The sequence below is a fragment of the Trachurus trachurus genome (genome assembly GCF_905171665.1).
Source record: "Trachurus trachurus genome assembly, chromosome: 9".
NCBI classification, from domain to species: Eukaryota; Metazoa; Chordata; class Actinopteri; order Carangiformes; family Carangidae; genus Trachurus; species Trachurus trachurus.
Window position 1 is genome coordinate 33,281,312 of NC_139895.1, and position 17,636 is coordinate 33,298,947.

Consider the following 17,636-nt stretch of genomic DNA (forward strand, 5'->3'; position numbering starts at 1 on the left):
TATGGGCGGGTCAACAACCCTGTAGTGCCCATTGGCTGCCAGATACAGTTCTGTATACATCATTTTTTATTTTCTGTAGGGATCCAGTAAAGGTAGTATAAATAAAGACAATAAAACAGAAAAATAATGCTGTTTTCCAGGAGCACTACTAAAAACAGAAGTTAATGTAACAACAGAGAGCTCCATTCACAGTAAATTCAGATTATGTGTGTGTGCGTTTATGTTTGTGGCAGAAGCAAACAGTGGTTTTTGAGAATGGTCTGTTGTCGTTGTCTCAGGTTAATTCAGTTGTATTTCATGACCGTGTGATATTATAAGGCAGTGGTGCATTTAGATAGAGGGCAGATTTGCACCTGTTGTTACATTTAGGCCGGTGACGTCTATGTGTTGAATGAGATTATTACATCAATCATAACATGTAGTATCTATCTTATACTGTTCTGTGCGCTTCACACTCCCTATTGTTTATTCATTTTCTATGTTGTAACTTTAAAAACATTTAACCTGAACGTCGTCAGGGCATTTAAATCGATCCAGTTTGTTGAGGATGTTTGCAGCCTCAGTAGTTGTGGGTGAGTTCTCCACAAATACAACTATCAGTATTATGAAAATGGTGTTTAAAGGAATAGCTAACCAAAAAATTAAATTAATTCACCCTCATGCTGATGAATAGTAGAGTAGTTTTTTTATTCCTCAAAGTGCATCTGGAGACCCGGGAGGGGGGTTCGTAGTCCAACGAAAACTTTATATGAGAGTCAATAGCGCCTGACACAAGAACGTCTATAAAACTACACAAAAACCTTGTAATCTTCCTCCACACTGCTCGTCCACTGCAATCCAAGTGTCCTGAAGGGATATAGTCCAGAGTTTACTCGAAACAACATCATTTAGGATATTTTTACAGCCTAAACAGCCCTGTATTGCGCTCTGACGTTCACACACGTGAATTCAATACAGGACTGTTTAGGCTGTAAAAATGTCCTAAATGACGTTGTTTCGAGTAAACTCTGGACTATATCCCTTCAGGACATTTGGATTGTGTAGTTTTATGGACTGTTTTGTGTCAGGCCCTATTACTCTCATATAAAGTTTTCGTTGGACTACGTACCCCCCTCCTAGGTCTGAATTTCACTTTTTGGTGAACTATTCCTTTAATTGTCTAATAATGGTGAACCCCTCCTCCCTCCAATGTAGTTCATATGCTGATCAAAGAATGATTTCCTGGCAACCGGCTTGACTAAGATTGTATGACTCTGGTCTGGTTGCACTCATTTCCCCAATAAAGTCCGTTGTAGCTCTCCAAGGTTAGGACGAGAAATAACCACCACTGAGGTGATATTATAAATCAAGACACTGTACCTCGGTATGTTTTTACACAGACGGGGGATTAGATTTGTAAATGCTTTCTGGAGCTGCTCTCTCAGCCAGGTAATGTGTTAGTGATTGATCGCTAAAGTTGTTTTGACTGAGGCTTCGCAGTAAAGACGAAGAAGCGGCTAAAAGGAGACGGCAGAAGAAGAGAGATGTTATGTGGATGACAGTGGGAGAGCTGAAAGAGCACGTCTTTGCTGGATGTTGCACCGGGTCTCACCTCTAGACGCCCGTTTGATTAATGTATCGGCGCAGCAGCCACGTAAAAGGTTGTCTGCGTCGACTTAAAAATGGATAAAAGCCGAGTGGGACAAACAGGTGGGAGACTACAAGCAAATAAAGGTGAAGCTAATGGAGCATGCTAATGCGTGCATTTATTAAGCCCGCCGTCTCTCCTCTTCCCGACCCAATCTGCCACATTGCGTGGCTTCCCGGGTCCCTGAGCGGTGAGTCATCGCTCACTTTAAATAATGCACCTCATCAAGGGGCTTAAGAAGCTGCCGTACAGCCCTTCATCCTGATGACAAGTGGAATAGAGAGGAGAGACGGCCAGGCTCTGTTGCTTCTCTCAGGTTGGCCGCCGGACTCTCACGGCCGAGCTGGAGGCTACTTAAAGGAGCAAGGTAATCTGCTCCTTGCCTACACTTCGCATTAAATGTGTGATCAGGCTCAGGCTCGGCGATCAGGCTGTTGGCGGAGGGATCGAGAGCTCTCCTGGGGACCAGTCGAGAGCAGGGACTGTGTTGACATAACAGAAAAAAACCGACAGCGAGCTAAGAGAGGATGAGATCACTGTGCGTTGTGATTGTGGCCTGAGAGACGACGAGGCAGACCCGCCCACTCTCAAGGTCAGATGGCAGTGATTGGGAAAATAGCCCGCGGTGCGTTAGAGAGCGTTCACCACCAAGGTGTGCCGAGAAACAGAAGCTCTCGTTCCGATGAGCTGCGGTTTCACAGGCTTTGTGTACAAGTGCCCGGGAGTCGTGGGCGGGCGTCAGAGATAAATATATTTAAGTTGAAGTATTGTTTTCGAGGCCGTTAGGATAATTAAGCCTGCATGAATCATTGCACTGCAAATAAACAGTTGTTGTGTGGTAAATCATGTGCCATTTAAAGCAACACTTCCATCCCAGAGCGGCGGCAGCGCGGTGAAAAGACAGGATTGTTGCACGGCTGCTCTCAGTGGGAAACAAACCTCTAACCGCTGCGGCGCCGATGCGATGCTCTACCCCAGTGAGCTACACGGCCACATGACTCTACTTTTTTTTTTCATTTTTCTATAGAAAAAGTCTACAACCAGCAAACTCACAACTCCAGGGGGTTGGAGGGAGCGGTGGAACCGGGCGTGGTATTACACGTTGTTGGCTTTTATTAGCACTGAGAATGTGGACGGTGGTGTTCCTGCAAATTAGAATGTATGGTGCATTGAAGGTTAATTCTGGTCTATTGAAATGTGTGTCTTATTTTTGTAGTTATGGGTTCTGGCTCTGGGAATAAGGCAGCATAATTAAATAGACGCCCATGAGGAAAGCAAAATGAGCAGACCTCCAGTACAGCTGAGCTGATGGAGCAGAGATGAAGACGAAGAGTAAAAGTCATACTCACATCAAGTTTTTAACCTTGTCGACATCAATATGTTTTTTTATACATATAATACAAAACGGGAGCGTACCTATGTTCCCCGATGGGCCCTATGTTCCCTGTTTTTCCCAAAAAGGGCCCTATGTTTCCCGTTTTTCTCAAAAAGGGTCCTATGTTCCCCGCTGTTGCTGGTTGATGGACTCTCTCTACTTATCTGGACTCTCTATCTGGCCTGTCTAGCCTCTAGTCTTTCTACTAAACTTAACCAACTCCTTTCTTCATTGTCTAAACCCAACCAATGGGACAATTCCACTTCTCACTCAAAAATAGGCAAAAATCTGCAAAGTCACAACTCCACTTCCAGGTATGGGACCAAAAATTGCATGTTCCCCGGGTCCTTTTGGGAAAAAGCGGGGAACATAGGACCCTTTTTGGGAAAAGTGGGGAACATAGGACCTATTTTTTCTATGTTCCCCGGTCCCATACAAAGTGTGGAACATAGGACCCGGGGAACATATGGATGATCCCACACAAAACAATAAAAGAGTGACATAAACAGTTCATAACTGACTTCCATGTTGAACTGCAGTCAAACAATGAGAGCCTGACGAAGACAGATAGATATTTCTTACACCACAAGCCAAAGGAACCAATCATGTCTAGTTGATGGGGCAGGGCAGGGGGCGGGGCTACATCAACTTGACACTTTGACACATATCATCCCATAGTTGTTGAGATATTCACTCTGGACCAAGGTATTAGAGCAACCAACAGAGTGAAGACCAAGTTCACAGAAATGAGTTTCTGGCATGGGGCTGTGTTAGTTGTGTTACCGTGCTTCAGATAACAGTGAGCTGATGATGTACCATCCTAGAGAGCCAGGTTAAAGGGATAGTTCAGCATTTTGGCAAATTGGCCCATTGCCATAATCCCTATAGTTTTAGGAGTAGGTTACCTTTAATTGTCAGTAGGGCTGCCCCCAAATAGTCGACCAAGCACTGGTCGACCAAAAAATCATTAGCCGACCAAAATTTCATTGGTCGATTGGTCGCAGGAAAAAAAACAAAAAACATTTGGAGCCGTGTCTTGTCAAAATTAAGCCAACATCAATGACTGAACTGTATATGAAAGGCTATTGGGCTTTTATTTTGAAGGGCCAGATACAGGAAGTCGTGACGTGACACTTTTTTTTTTTTTTTTTTTTTTTTACACGGCACGAGACGCGGCTGTGTTCGAAACCACATACTCCATACTACATACTGCCATACTGCATACTTCCATACTCCATACTACATACTAATCGATCATACAGTATGCAGAGCGTTCACACTGCTGCGTACTATGATAACCCACAATGCATTTCGCTCCTGCCCGAGCCGAAATCAGCTGCCCTGAAGCTGATTTCACTTAAGCTCTAAACTGTGTAAATATATAACTTCAGCAACATTTGAAACATTTTCAGGCGAGAAAGTACTACTTCGTATCCCCATGGTGTTGAAAAAATGACAAAATAACACCTATTTACAATTTTAGTCGGACGAAGTCGGACTTCTCTGGCGGTAGTAAAACCAGCCGTAGTGAGCACTGTACTTCCGGTTGCTGTGTCAAAATAAAGCACCCGTTGCAATTGACCATAAAGAAAGCCGTTACAATGACGTCAGTGCTCTTACTTTATAAACAGGAAGTGAACCTGTCCCCACTGTGGCTAGCTTGGAAACGCCGTTTGGACCGTGTGCCGTTAACGGAATTTGCCCGTTCAAAATGCCTTACCGGAGAGTTTTGCCTGCTCTGAGACGAAGATCCGCCCGCCGTCTTCGCTACATCATACTTGCTCTGGACTGGGGATTATTTCAAAATGTATAGATTTGGACAGCTCCTGTGTTTTCTGTGGCCATACTGAAGAAACTTTAAATCATCTGTTTTTTGAATGTAATGTAACAATGAAATTTTGGTCAGACTTGTGTTCTTATATTTTCTCCCATGTAAACATGTCATACTGCTTCTCCCTTAAAGATGTTATATGTTATTATGAAAATAAGAAGAACAGGAGTCTTCAGTATTTAGTTAATTTTTTCATTTTATTTGGTAAATACTTTATTCATAAGCAAAAGTTTGCAACCTCCAAACCAACCTTTTCTCATTTTTTAATTGAATTCAATTCTCTCTATAAATCCCTAGCCTTAGTTAAAGATAAGAAGAACACAACTTTTTTAGAAAACTACGAAAAGGTATTTATTGTACTTCCTGACATTTAATGGAATTTGTTAACAGTGATTATTACACACCTATGTATTGACATGACAATATTTATTTATTTTTGTTTTGTTTCTGTTTGTCTAATTTTCTTCATTTTCTACTTATTTGAATGAGATCCTTGTGGTATTTATTTATTTTATCCATTGTCTTTCTGAATATGAAACAGCTCTCGTGTTGTGTTATGTGTCAGTGTTTGACACTCTTTGTACACTTTGAACACAAAATAAAGAAAAAGAAAAAAAAAAAAAAAAAAAAAAGCAAGGAAGAGGCGGTCCTTGACGTCACGTTGCGTTGCATCTTGGGTAGTTTGAGTATGAGTAGTGACCTCATGATGTATACTCAACATTTCGGCCGAATCTAGTATGCATCCGGGAACTTCTCGCCTACTGCAAATCGCATACTGCGCAGTGTGAACATACTGCATACTCAAATCGTTAGTATGAGTAGTACGAGTAGTAGGAGAAGTATGCGGTTTCGAACACAGCCTGTCTCTCTCACCGCTGTCACCGTTATCGGTGCTGTCTGAGCCCCGGTCCCGTCCCACAGCGCTCACCGGCGGTCAGTGTCAGTGTCACTGAGCAGATCCATGATGGTCCCCGCTGCAGTCAGAGACCCGCACCCATAGACACATGTCTATGCCCGCACCGCTCCACGCCGCGGACCCCCACCCCCGCACCCCCGTCACACAGCCTGAGCTCAGTAACTTTTTACCCTCCTCATCTACTGTGTTTATTGGTGATAAACGGGCATTCTGCCGGTAATAGAGAGCCTAAGCGGAAGCAGGAAGTAACGGCGCCATGGGACCTCAACTCGGAAAAACTCGCCATTCAAATGAATGAGACTGAAACTTTTATTTCGTGATCCGATTGAATTGCGCCATGAGAAAAAAATATGACCTCTACCTGTTTAAAACATCACGTTTCATCCCGAGAAATCAGCCGTTTATCGTAAAACGGCAACAGAAGAATGTATTTTGTGTAAAGACCGCTCTACGGACTACAGATCTGTGTCCCACAGAAAATACGTCACCAACTGACACGGGAAAGGGCGGCATTTGGTGTGTGACGTCACCTACGCGACTTGTAGTCTTTCTGCTTACAGATTCTTCTGAATTTTATTCTACAATAGCTTTACAACAAACTGCTGATTTCTCGGGATGAAACGTGATGTTTTAAACAGGTAGAGGACATATTTTTTTCTCATGGCACAATTCAAACGGATCACGAAATAAAATTTTCAGTCCCGTTCATTTGAATGGCGAGTTTTTCAGAGTTGAGGTCCCATGGTGACCGTTACTTCCTGCTTCCGCTTAGGCTCTCTATAACGGTGAAACCCGACCGGCTTGTTGTTGAATCTCGGACCCAACACGGCCGGAGTCACGAGCATTAATTAATTAATTCTCAACCTGACCGCGGGCGGAAAGAAAAAAAAAAAAAAAAAATTTAAATTTTAAATTTATTTTATTTTTATTTTTTTTTTCGTCAAGGTGGGGGGTCGATTAGTCGACTAATCGCCATAAGTGACGACTACTGGTCGACCAACAAAATCTTTGGTCGGGGGCAGCCCTAATTGTCAGTGCAAGCTACTGTATTTTAAGAACGGCAGAGCAGAGCCGTGAGCTGCTCAGAGCTACACTACGGAGGCTAATGGGATTTCTTTGTTTTCCTCATCAAACTCATCAAATACACAATCCAACAACTCCAAAACGCTCTGGTGGACAAGTTGTGACCTGCACATTCACCACGCTATGAGATAATAACGGAACATAACGAGAGAGAGAGTAGTTTTTGAGGCAAATTGCCGAAAAACTGCTCCCGGCGGGAACGCGCATCAGCATTTTTGCATGAATTTGCCAAAATGTTGAACTATCCCTTTTAAAAGACAATTTATAACTGCACATTTTTACAGTGAATCTTCACAGAGATCTTTACACTGAAATGCAAACAAAAAAAAAAGATAAAATACAGATATTAGGAGTAATAACTGAAAAAGTGACAGGTCAGCAGAAGCATTCCACCGTGTGCGCTGCAGTATTCTCCAGAGAATGTGTCATTGAGTGGCCGTGGTCAAACACTTCTATAATAAGGTGGGGCGTCCCCACAGACTGGTGGTTAATTTACACTATGTAGCACATAACTGTCACATCCAGAGTTCTGCTCCAGCCAAGCAGCCATGTTGTTCTCACCTCTCTGTCATGTTCCCTGTCCACACTGCCTCATTGATGAAGAAAAAGAATTTCCTCCAATCTGTTAAACCTACTTTTCTTTTTAAAACTTTTTGTAACATCTTTGCCAAAAAAGCATTCTCACTGAAATCAATGACAGGTTCATGGGTATTTATACAATACTAAGCAAAGTTTGATTTACAGTACATGATCTGATGTCAGCTTGGGTTCCGTGCCATCATGACTGATAAATAAAAATTGACCTAAAAACTAGAAGTTCATTAATATGCAGGCTGTCTTTAACAGCAGATTGTGTGACTAATCCTCCACTCGAACAGCCCCAATGCACTCCCAGCTTGTTAAAGCCGCTTCTTCCGTCGCCGCAACTTCGCTTTTAATTCCAGGGGAGGAAGTCTTTAACAAATCAATGCTCAGATCTGTAATAACTCTTAACGAGCCCCAAAAAGCTCCCCGAAGGTGTCGCTCTCTGGTGTCATGACCCTTCCTGCACGTTTTTTTCTGTTGTTGTCTAAAAACCAACTGCCTGTGCTGTGTTGCTGCTGCAGCCACCGTTCACTTGGCCAGACATGTTTGCTGTGAGCTGCTTTTAATGAGCACTCTCCACCGGTGACTTCTTCACCTGAGCTGGAATGAATTCCAGCAGCAACGACTCGTGTGTGTGTGTGTGTGTGTGTGTGTGTGTGTGTGTGTGTGTGTGTGTGTGTGTGTGTGTGTGTGTAGCGGTAACTTGAACTTTGAGGAGCGAGAGTCCGCACAGGAAAGCCAGACCTGGAAGTTGGAACCGGCCTGCGGGCGTGTATTCTCTACAAGCCCACCTCTTCTCATAAGCTGAGCTCATTAGCTGGTTGTTTCTCATGCAGCGGCCGAGGCTCAAAGAGAGATGTTAAGCAGCACATCTAACGGCTCTCAGATAATAAATAGAGAATGTTAAGTATGGAAAAGTCGTGTGAAGATCACAGATGCTCCAAGCAAAGAATAAGCGCAGCACCAGGTGCAAGGTAACAAGAGCTCCTTTCCTTTTTTTTTTTTGGTTGTTGTTGGAGAGTTTATTTCCCGTCACAAATTATGGATCACTCTGGAGAGATTCACAAAAATAAAAGTCCAGAGCCAGTTAAAGCGTTTCATCTCTCGGTCTTGCGGCGCAGTAAATTATTGCATAGATGTTGAAAAATCAGAGGACAGCTGTGCAAACAACTCCTATACCTGCAATAAAGAGAAATACATTTATGACGCACTTAGGATCACAGCATCCATCAAAAAGACACAATTACAGGATAACAGAGTCATCCTGCAACACTTCAACTTCTTCCTCCTGTATTTTTTATTTTTTATTTTACACTTCACTCATTCTGCTCCTATGTGCCTGTGTGTGTTTGTTTGTGTCGTTTAGTGTCCAAACGCTGGACGGCTGTGAAATCCTCCTGGGCCCAGAGGTGACGTACGGTCCTCCAGGCCTGGACCTTCTCTGCCCGGTGGCCATGACCATCGCTCACTGTGCCGAGGTCGACGCCGAGAACTGGAACATCCAGCTCAAGAGGAGAACCCAGGACAGCAAGTGGGAGGTGAGAGCTGCTTGTCAAAGTTACAGCAAAGCCCATCGAGGTATTAGCCGGGCTTGGACGTGTTGTCGGCCATTGAAGCCAAGGATGTATTCAGACCTGTGGCTCGTTTGCTTTGGTCCTTTTCAGCGGCTAAACCGATACAATTGTTGCATTCTTCTTTTGGGTAATTTGTGTTCACACGGTAACAGTCCCAAGCGGTCCAAAGTTGTAAACAAATGCCATGCACAAAACCAACTGTGTCATGGAATAGATGGAATAGAGGTCTCAATGGTAGTTAAAGCAACACTAAGTAACTTTGCAACCTTCATGTAATATTTCCAGAACTTGTGTGATGGTCAGGGTTGGAAGGGTTACTTTAAAAATGTATTCCAGTACAATTACAAGTTACCTGTTAGAAAATGTAATTAGTAACTTACTCTAAGTACTACAAAATTAAAGTAATGTAACGGATTACATTTAGTTACTTTTGGATAACTTTAATACCAAACATGCAAATTCAGTCACGCAGCCATCACGCATCAATCCACGCAGAGGAAACAGGAAATGAAACGCACCGAGCATCCGCTAAATTTCAAAGTAAAACACAATGGATAAACTCTCGATTGTAAATCATCACTTTATCAACATTAGTGACAGCCGCGGCACAAACCACGAGTTAATACACACTCAAACCGAAGCAACAATAATGTTAACTGTACTCAACAAGCTAGTAGCCTATTACAAGATTTACAACAGATATGACAGACAACCTGGTGTGTGTGTGTGTGTGTGTGTGTGTGTGTGTGTGTGTGTGTGTGTGTGTGTGTGTGTGTGTGTGTGTGTGTGTGTGTGTGTGTGTGTGTGTGTGTGTGTGTGTGTGTGTGTGTGTGTGTGTGTGTGTGTGTGCAGAAGAGAGGGAGAGAGAGAGAAATAACCTGCTAGCTGTTAGCTACCGTAGCTCAGGCGTCGGTCTCCGTCAGGTAAAAGCTGCCGTTTATTCCTCAAATGAAGCTCATGAAGTTGTTTAGCCTCTCCGGTACAGTTATCCATCACTGCTGTTGAATTAGCTGCTAAACTGCTGGACGCTAAAACCGAGGGGCCGTCTTTGTTTACAATTCACGAAAGCAACGTGAACTTACGTGCCGCTCACACTCAGTAGAGTTACGCAATGAATGAGGCAGCGGAGCCTCAGCCACACACACACCGTATGGGCAGAAGGTGTCTGTGTGCCTCACCTCTGAAACTACAACGAGACGGCGAGTGGCTTCTACGGCCGCTCTATAGCCTGTGGTTGATTTTTAAAATGTGAAGTAATCAGCTAAGTAATCTCCGTTTTTATCAAATGTACCGGTAATCTGATTACGGGTTTTTTTTCTGTACTTGTAACGGACTACAGTTACCCTTTTTTTGTATCCTGATTACGTAACGCCGTTACATGTAGCCCGTTACTCCCCAAGCCTGGTGATGGTACATGGACTTACAACAGGTTGAATGACACCTCTGTCATGGCCTGTATCGCCTTCACTGGCACTAAACAGCTTCGAGGTGGGTGGTAGGAACCCCTCCACACAAAAAAACTAGAAATGTGCTGACTGCTTTACGGCATACATCTCTCCCCCCTTTCCCTATTCGTTAAAAAGACGGAAGTTGATGTGAATGCCTATGTGGGATTACTGCTATCATGGCAGAAGCAGCAAGAAAACCAAAGAAATTAAAAGTTTTGTCTAAAAAATGAAAGAGGCATAATAACGGGCAAATTCCACTGGATGCGGAACGGCTGTGTCATGGCTCCGGCATCCGGCAGCCCTCCGCATAAAGTCAGCACAGAGCAGCTCGTGCGGGACAGGAAATTGTGTACAAAGTACAATACAAAACACTCATTTCATTTTCAAAATAAAATACACTGTGTTTAGGGCGGATCAGACACCATTTCACCCCGTTGACACCATGAACGAGGAGATACTGATTGTAAAATCACAAAATAGGCAGATCAACAGGTCAGCACCGAGTTGTTGCACGCGACCGGGAGATCAGGATGTTTATGACACTCTGCCCCGGTGCTCATGGGAAATGGGGTCTTCCTTTTAGGCAAAACACTACCGCTTTGGTCCACTGGCGTCGCCAATCTCAACCAAGAATGAAAGTTATTTAGTATTGCTAAAGAATCTCCAAGGCACTCTCTTTTAAAAGTGAAAAGCCTTTATTCCTATGGTTTCCTGTGGCTTGGTCATCTTTAGCCTTTAAAAACACCTACACGTTTTAGCCTACAAGCCTTCGTCAGGGAGTCAAACTGACTAATTTTCCTATCCAAAGAGCACCTCTAGGAAACCTCTAGGAGTTCCAGAAGCAATCCTTCACAGACATTTTGAGAGGTCTCGATAGGCCTGAAAATTAAGGCCTGAGTCATAGGGATGTATTTTTAGCCTGAACCAGTGCGCCCAGTCGTGGAGTTGATTATGTTCTCACTACAATCGAACGGCTTCAGGGCCCGAATGGAAACAAGCCGAGACTCTTCTACTGTAAGTGAACTCGGCCCACTTCTATTATTCCACATCAAAGCCTGATTGCTGTGTTCACATACGTCCAAACAAACCAATATTTGGGGTTAAACTCTCCCTGTTTCGAAACAACTGCTCCAAATGAGCCAAGTCTGAATACACCCTAAATGTCAAAAGGAATGAGGGGCGGCGTAAATCCACAGAGGTCAACAGATTCTGTAAACACATGAAAAGACTTCTCAAAGTTTCAAAATAAAAGTGTCTGTACCGCGGAGGTCCCTCTGTAATCTTGCCATCCAATATTGCTCCGTTGAAGTTTGGAATCACTGTACCGTGTCCGCTAGTGACAGGAGCTGATTTGTACGTGAATCAGTGTTTAAATGAGAACATTTTCCACCCACTGACCACCTGTCTTGTTCAGATGAAATACAATAGTTAGATCAAGTAATTACATGCGACCTCTACACATAAAAATCGTTGATGTCTACACACAGCTGCAACATCTGGACGTTCACATCAGGTGAAAAGGGCAACAAAAGAAAGAGAAGAAACATTTCATTATAACTCAAATAAAAGTTAGTGTTCTAATGATACCTGCCTGCTTCCTCTTAAAGCCAGTATGGTTTATCTTAACAATGGCACAAATGACTGTATTGTGTGAAAGGGGTCACTCATAGCAACAAAGTCACTCGTAATGATCCGGCTTGTTTTTTGACACCCTGGCCTGTGAGTTTCTCACCAGATCACCTTGTCTCCGGTGGCAACAGGCAGCTTGTTTCAGTGAAGCAGCTCAGCACCAACCTGCAGACTGATGCAGACAAACTAACAAAAATGTTGACCAGATATACAGTATGTTCTGTTGCTTTTTTTTTTGTGATCAAGTTTTTATTATTTCATCCCCCCCGCCCGTTTTACAATATCCCCACATTAAATCAAATTCATAGTTACTTAATTGACATATATACATACACCACCTTAAATCATATATATATATACCACCGTACATCGTACATATACCACCATACATCATATACAAAATGAGTATGTCATAACCATGTGGGCTATTGTCCCACCCTTATCCCACCCATACCACCCCTACCCCTCTGGCTTATTTCCCTCCCCTCCCCTTCCCCTTGCTGGATTTAGTCTCTGAACATAAAGGGGGAAGTACATCACATACAGTTCAATTAATTAACACAGAAATGTCAAGTCCCCTTGTCCCTCTCCTCTTCTACTAACAAATGTCCAAAGAGTACACCAGTAATAATGGAAATAAATAATTAAGTAATAGTAAAAAGTAAAAATAAAAAATAAAAATGACCATCCTGAGATAAGGGTGATCTTATCAGTTCACACTGCCAGTAGTATCCCCCAAATATTCAACATACATACATACCAAACATACCATACAGGTACCCCTTAACTCCCAATTCCCTATGCACAAATTTACCCAGACATCTTCATACACTTTTATAGTTCATACATGGGGGACTAAGCCCTATCGACTAACCAGTTTTGTCTATGTGACTTAAGTCTAATCTTCTCCAATGCCTTAGACAGGACCTCAATGCTATTCGTTATAGCCCCATTCGATCGAGCAATCGAAAGCTCCAGAGAAGTAATGTCGTACAGTAAGGCAGTCCATCGAGAGATATTGAGTGTGTGTGGCGGTTTCCACCTCTGTATTAACATCTTCTTAGCTGCCGTCAGGCCTAAGAAAAGTAGTTTCTTCTGAGTAAACTTAAGTACTAATTGAGAGTCATCGTTTAGCAGCAAAACAATCGGATTACACGGTATGTTGATCCCAATTATATCTCCCATCAGGGATGCTACTTGAAACCAAAAAAGCTCCACCTCCGGACATTGCCACATCATATGACAATAAGTTCCTATTTGGTTACGGTTACACAAGGGGCAAGTGGGAGTGGAGCAAAGTTGAAGTTGGCAGCGTTTCCTGGGTGTTAAATAAAATCTGTGAATAAATTTATAATGAATCATTTGATAATTGAAATTCCGTGACGTAATCTTAATGTTTCCCCATACTCTCTTCCAATCAATAACTTGGTTATATTCCTTCAAATCAACATTCCACACTTTGGTCACCCCCAGTGTATGGCCTTTAGCTTCTTGTATTTTTTGATACAGAGTGGATACCAGACCTCTGGATTTAGATTCCATGCCTAAAAGCTTGAGAAGGGGATGTTCGAGAAGAGGCATGTTACATGGAACTCCATGAGCTAAGATAGCATGTCTCAACTGTAAATAAAAATAAAAGGAAGATCTGGGTAGATTATATAAGCTCTTGAGATCTTCATATGACCTAAGTCCTCTGTCGTCTATAATATGAGATAAAATACGGATACCAGAGTTAGACCATGGGGAATAAATAATTGGTTTCCTCTCCAAGCATAGCAGCTGATTTCTAAAAATTGGTGTCTGCGTGTGCCACTGCATCTCCCAGCCACCCAATTTCTCCACTTCCCGCCAGATCCGTATAGAATGGGCGACTATAGGGCCAAATTTTGTTTGACAGTATCTGGAGGGTAGACCACAAAAGGTTAATTCTTCCAATTTGTAAGGAGAAACAATATCCTGCTCCATCTGGAGCCACGAAGGGTTCACATCTTGAAAGAACCAGTTTCTTAAAGGGCGGAACATAAATGATAAATAGTATAAATTAAAATTGGGCAACCCAAATCCCCCTAGCTGTTTGCCCTGCTGAAGTACCGTACCCCCAATTCTAGGTCGTTTTCCCGACCACAAAAACTTTGCCACAAGACTCTGGGTCCTTTCCCAATAGCGGACCGGCGAAGGTAAGGGCAACATACTGGACAGAAAATTTATCTTGGGTAAGACCATCATATTAATAACTGATATTCGGCTACTTAATGACAATGATTTATGATCGAACCATTTCTCCAGGTCCCCTTTAACTAAGTCAAATAGTCGTTTATAATTCTTATTAGTAATTTTGTCAAGAGTAGAGAAAATATCAACCCCAAGATACTTAAATTGCGGAACTACTGGGATTTCTGTGTGCAAATCTGAGTATTCTGAAACATCCTTCAAAGGTAAAAGTGCTGATTTATTCAAATTTACTTTATAACCTGAAATACTACTGAATAATGAAATTATTTTATTACTGTGAGGCAAATCATGAATCACATTACTGAAATATAATAAAATATCATCTGCATATAATGAAATGGAGTTATGCACTTTCCCCACCAGAATTTATATTTTGGCACTGGCGAATTTTTTGTGCCAGCGGTTCCAAAGATAAAATAAATAAAAGTGGAGAGAGGGGGCAGCCTTGGCGAGTTCCTCTACCTATGGGAAATGGAGAGGAACACTGGTTCCCCGTCAACACCATCGCTGTAGGATTATTATACAGAACTTTTAACATATGAATAAATTGTCCACTAAAGCCCATGTGTTCCAGTGCAAACCACAGGAAGCTCCATTCGAGATGATCGAACGCCTTTTCTGCGTCAATAGATAATACTGCAGGCAGGGGACACAATTTAGGAGAAGCGTGTATAATATGCAGTAATCTTCTGACATTGTCTGATGCAAACCTATTCTTAACAAAGCCTGATTGATCAGGATGGATGAGCTTAGGAATTACTAAATTTAATCTATTGGCTAGGGTTTTGGCAAACAATTTCACATCAGAATTTAACAATGACACTGGCCTATAACTCGAACAATTAGTTGGATCTTTGTTTGCCTTACACAAAAGGGAAATAATAGCTGTATTAACGTCCCTGTTGAAAAATCCCTTCTGGAGAGATGCATCGATCATATCAAGCATAATTGGTCCTAAATCCAACCAGAACTCAAGATATAATTCTGGCGGGATGCCATCTAATCCGGGCGATTTGCCTTTTTTCATCTGTTTCAATGATTCAAATAGTTCATTTAAAGTAATTTTATCGTCTAAGGGCTTACACTCCTCTTTTGTAAGCTGGGGTAAACACAAATTTTCAAAGAAGGAGTTCATTAATTCAGTTGTTAAGCCCTCAGCTTCATCTATTTCATTCTGGTATAATTCTTGATAGAACTTTCTAAATTGCTGATTAATCAATTGAGGGTCATGTAAAATTATGCCCTCTTCAGACTGTATTGATGATATAACGGACAAGCGATCATTATTGCGCAATTTACTTGCTAGTAAAAAACTTGGTTTGCTACCATCTAAATAATGGGATTGTCTAACTCTGTGTATTAAAAATTCAGACCTCTGGCTAAGAAGAGTATTTAATTTTAATTTGATTATGGATAACTCTTTCTCCCTTTCGGTAGAGAAACTGTTTTGTTGTTGATGGATTAAGGAAGAAAGATGATGTTCCAAATTATTTATTTCTTTCAATTGCTTCCGATTTTGACCGGAGGCAAACGCTATGGAGTTGTTCCGTATAAAACCTTTTGTGGCATCCCACATAATTCTCGCGTCCGAAACCGAGCCTTTATTAATGGATAAAAATTCTCTTAGCCCTTCTCTAAACTGATTAATAAAGTCCAAATTTCGCAAAAGACTAGTATTAAACCGCCAACGTGTTGCACGGCTGGAAGATGCAGTTAATAAGAAAACACACAGATTGGCGTGATGGTCAGACAGAGACATATGTATTATTTCGGCTTTCTGAACCCGATGGACCAATTGAGATGAGATGAAGATATAGTCTATCCTTGAGAAGGAACCATGTCTGCACGAATAGAATGTATACTCTCTTGTTTTGGGATTTTGTGTTCTCCATATATCCAAGAGACCATAATCTGAAATTAAGTTACGTAGTGCCAGAGTGTTTGGGGAAACATTACTCTTAGTTGTTTTATCCATTAAAGGATCGATAATAGTGTTATAGTCGCCCCCTAAAAAAAGTTTAAATTCATTAACTTCCTGGAGAATTTGATGTAAAGATGAATAAAAAGACCTATCATATACATTGGGGGCATATACTGAAAGAAAAGCAACTTTTTCCCCTTCAATCATAGTTTTGACATAAGCAATCCTACCTTCTTGGTCGCTGCCTTTCCCCACAATATTAATTTGGAGATTAGAGCGAAATAATATAATTGTTCCCTTAGTTTTGTTATTTGCTGATGAATATGATACTACTTTAAACATAGTGTTGTTGATTTTGCTAATATCTTGCTGCATCAAATGGGTTTCTTGTAATAATGCAATGTCCACCTTCTTTTTCCTTAGTATCTGTAAACAGCTACAACGTTTTTTCGCTTCGTTTATACCCTGTACATTCCATGATAGAATAGATAAGCCTGACATCATTAAACTACTTTAATATGGAAGTAAAACAAAAACAGAAAAGAGAGGATATAGGTACAGTAACATATAAGAATGCAGCATACACATTCGAGGTAGGTCTCACTCTAATACCAGCATGAATCCCAACTCCCCTCCCCTCCCTCTTCTTAAGCCAGAGTATTCCCACTCTAAAGCCCACAACCCTCTTCCAACACTCCACCCTCCCTCCCACCCCAACACAAAAATGGGGAAAAAACATAAAATGCATAAACTTTGTACAATCCCAATCCTTATTTGCCCCATCTTGTTGACTCCTATTGCCCCACAACACTAGCAGAGCTGTGACAAACAGGGCATTTCCCCTCACGCGGTTCCTAATTTAAATTCCCTTCACCCTAACCCATACTGGTGAAATATTGAAAATAGTAACTAAATAAAAATAAAATAATAATAATAATAATAATAATAATAATAATAATAATAATAATAATAATAATAATAATAATAATAATAATAATAATAATAATAACACAAATTAAATAAGAGAAAGTATGGAAAAAAAAAAAAAGTTTAAAGAAATAAACTAATAACTAATACTAACCAAAGAGAACAAGCTATAGGCAGGCCTATATAAAAAAAAGAGAGAAAAGAAAAAAAAAAGAATAAATAAATTAAACGAGTAAACAAATCAATAAATGAATTGTAAGTAGATAAATAAATAAAATGAAAAATACTAATAATGGACAAAAATACAGAAAAAATAAAAAAGTGAAAAGAGAAATGGTAGTGGACCTAGATATTATTTAGCCCATCCTTTGTAAGCTTTCCAAAAAAAGTAAAAATACAGCTGTTCAATCAAATAACATCGAATACTTCCCAAAAACACTTAGCCTAATTGTCCGTGTCTTCTGTCATAGTCCATAAAGGAGGGGGGG

The 17,636-nt window shown here is 41.3% G+C and overlaps 1 protein-coding gene across 1 annotated transcript in view; it reads left to right on the plus strand.

The window, feature by feature from the left end:
* The window catches only part of unc5db (unc-5 netrin receptor Db), a gene marked incomplete at its 3' end in the record, with an annotated part of 317,959 nt that overhangs the window by 269,683 nt on the left and 30,640 nt on the right, over positions 1 to 17,636 (plus strand). Inside the window, exon 12 of the mRNA XM_083979098.1 lies at positions 8,784 to 8,955. Within this exon, the coding sequence (XP_083835224.1) occupies positions 8,784 to 8,955 (172 nt within the window). The remainder of the gene's footprint in view (positions 1 to 8,783; positions 8,956 to 17,636) is intronic.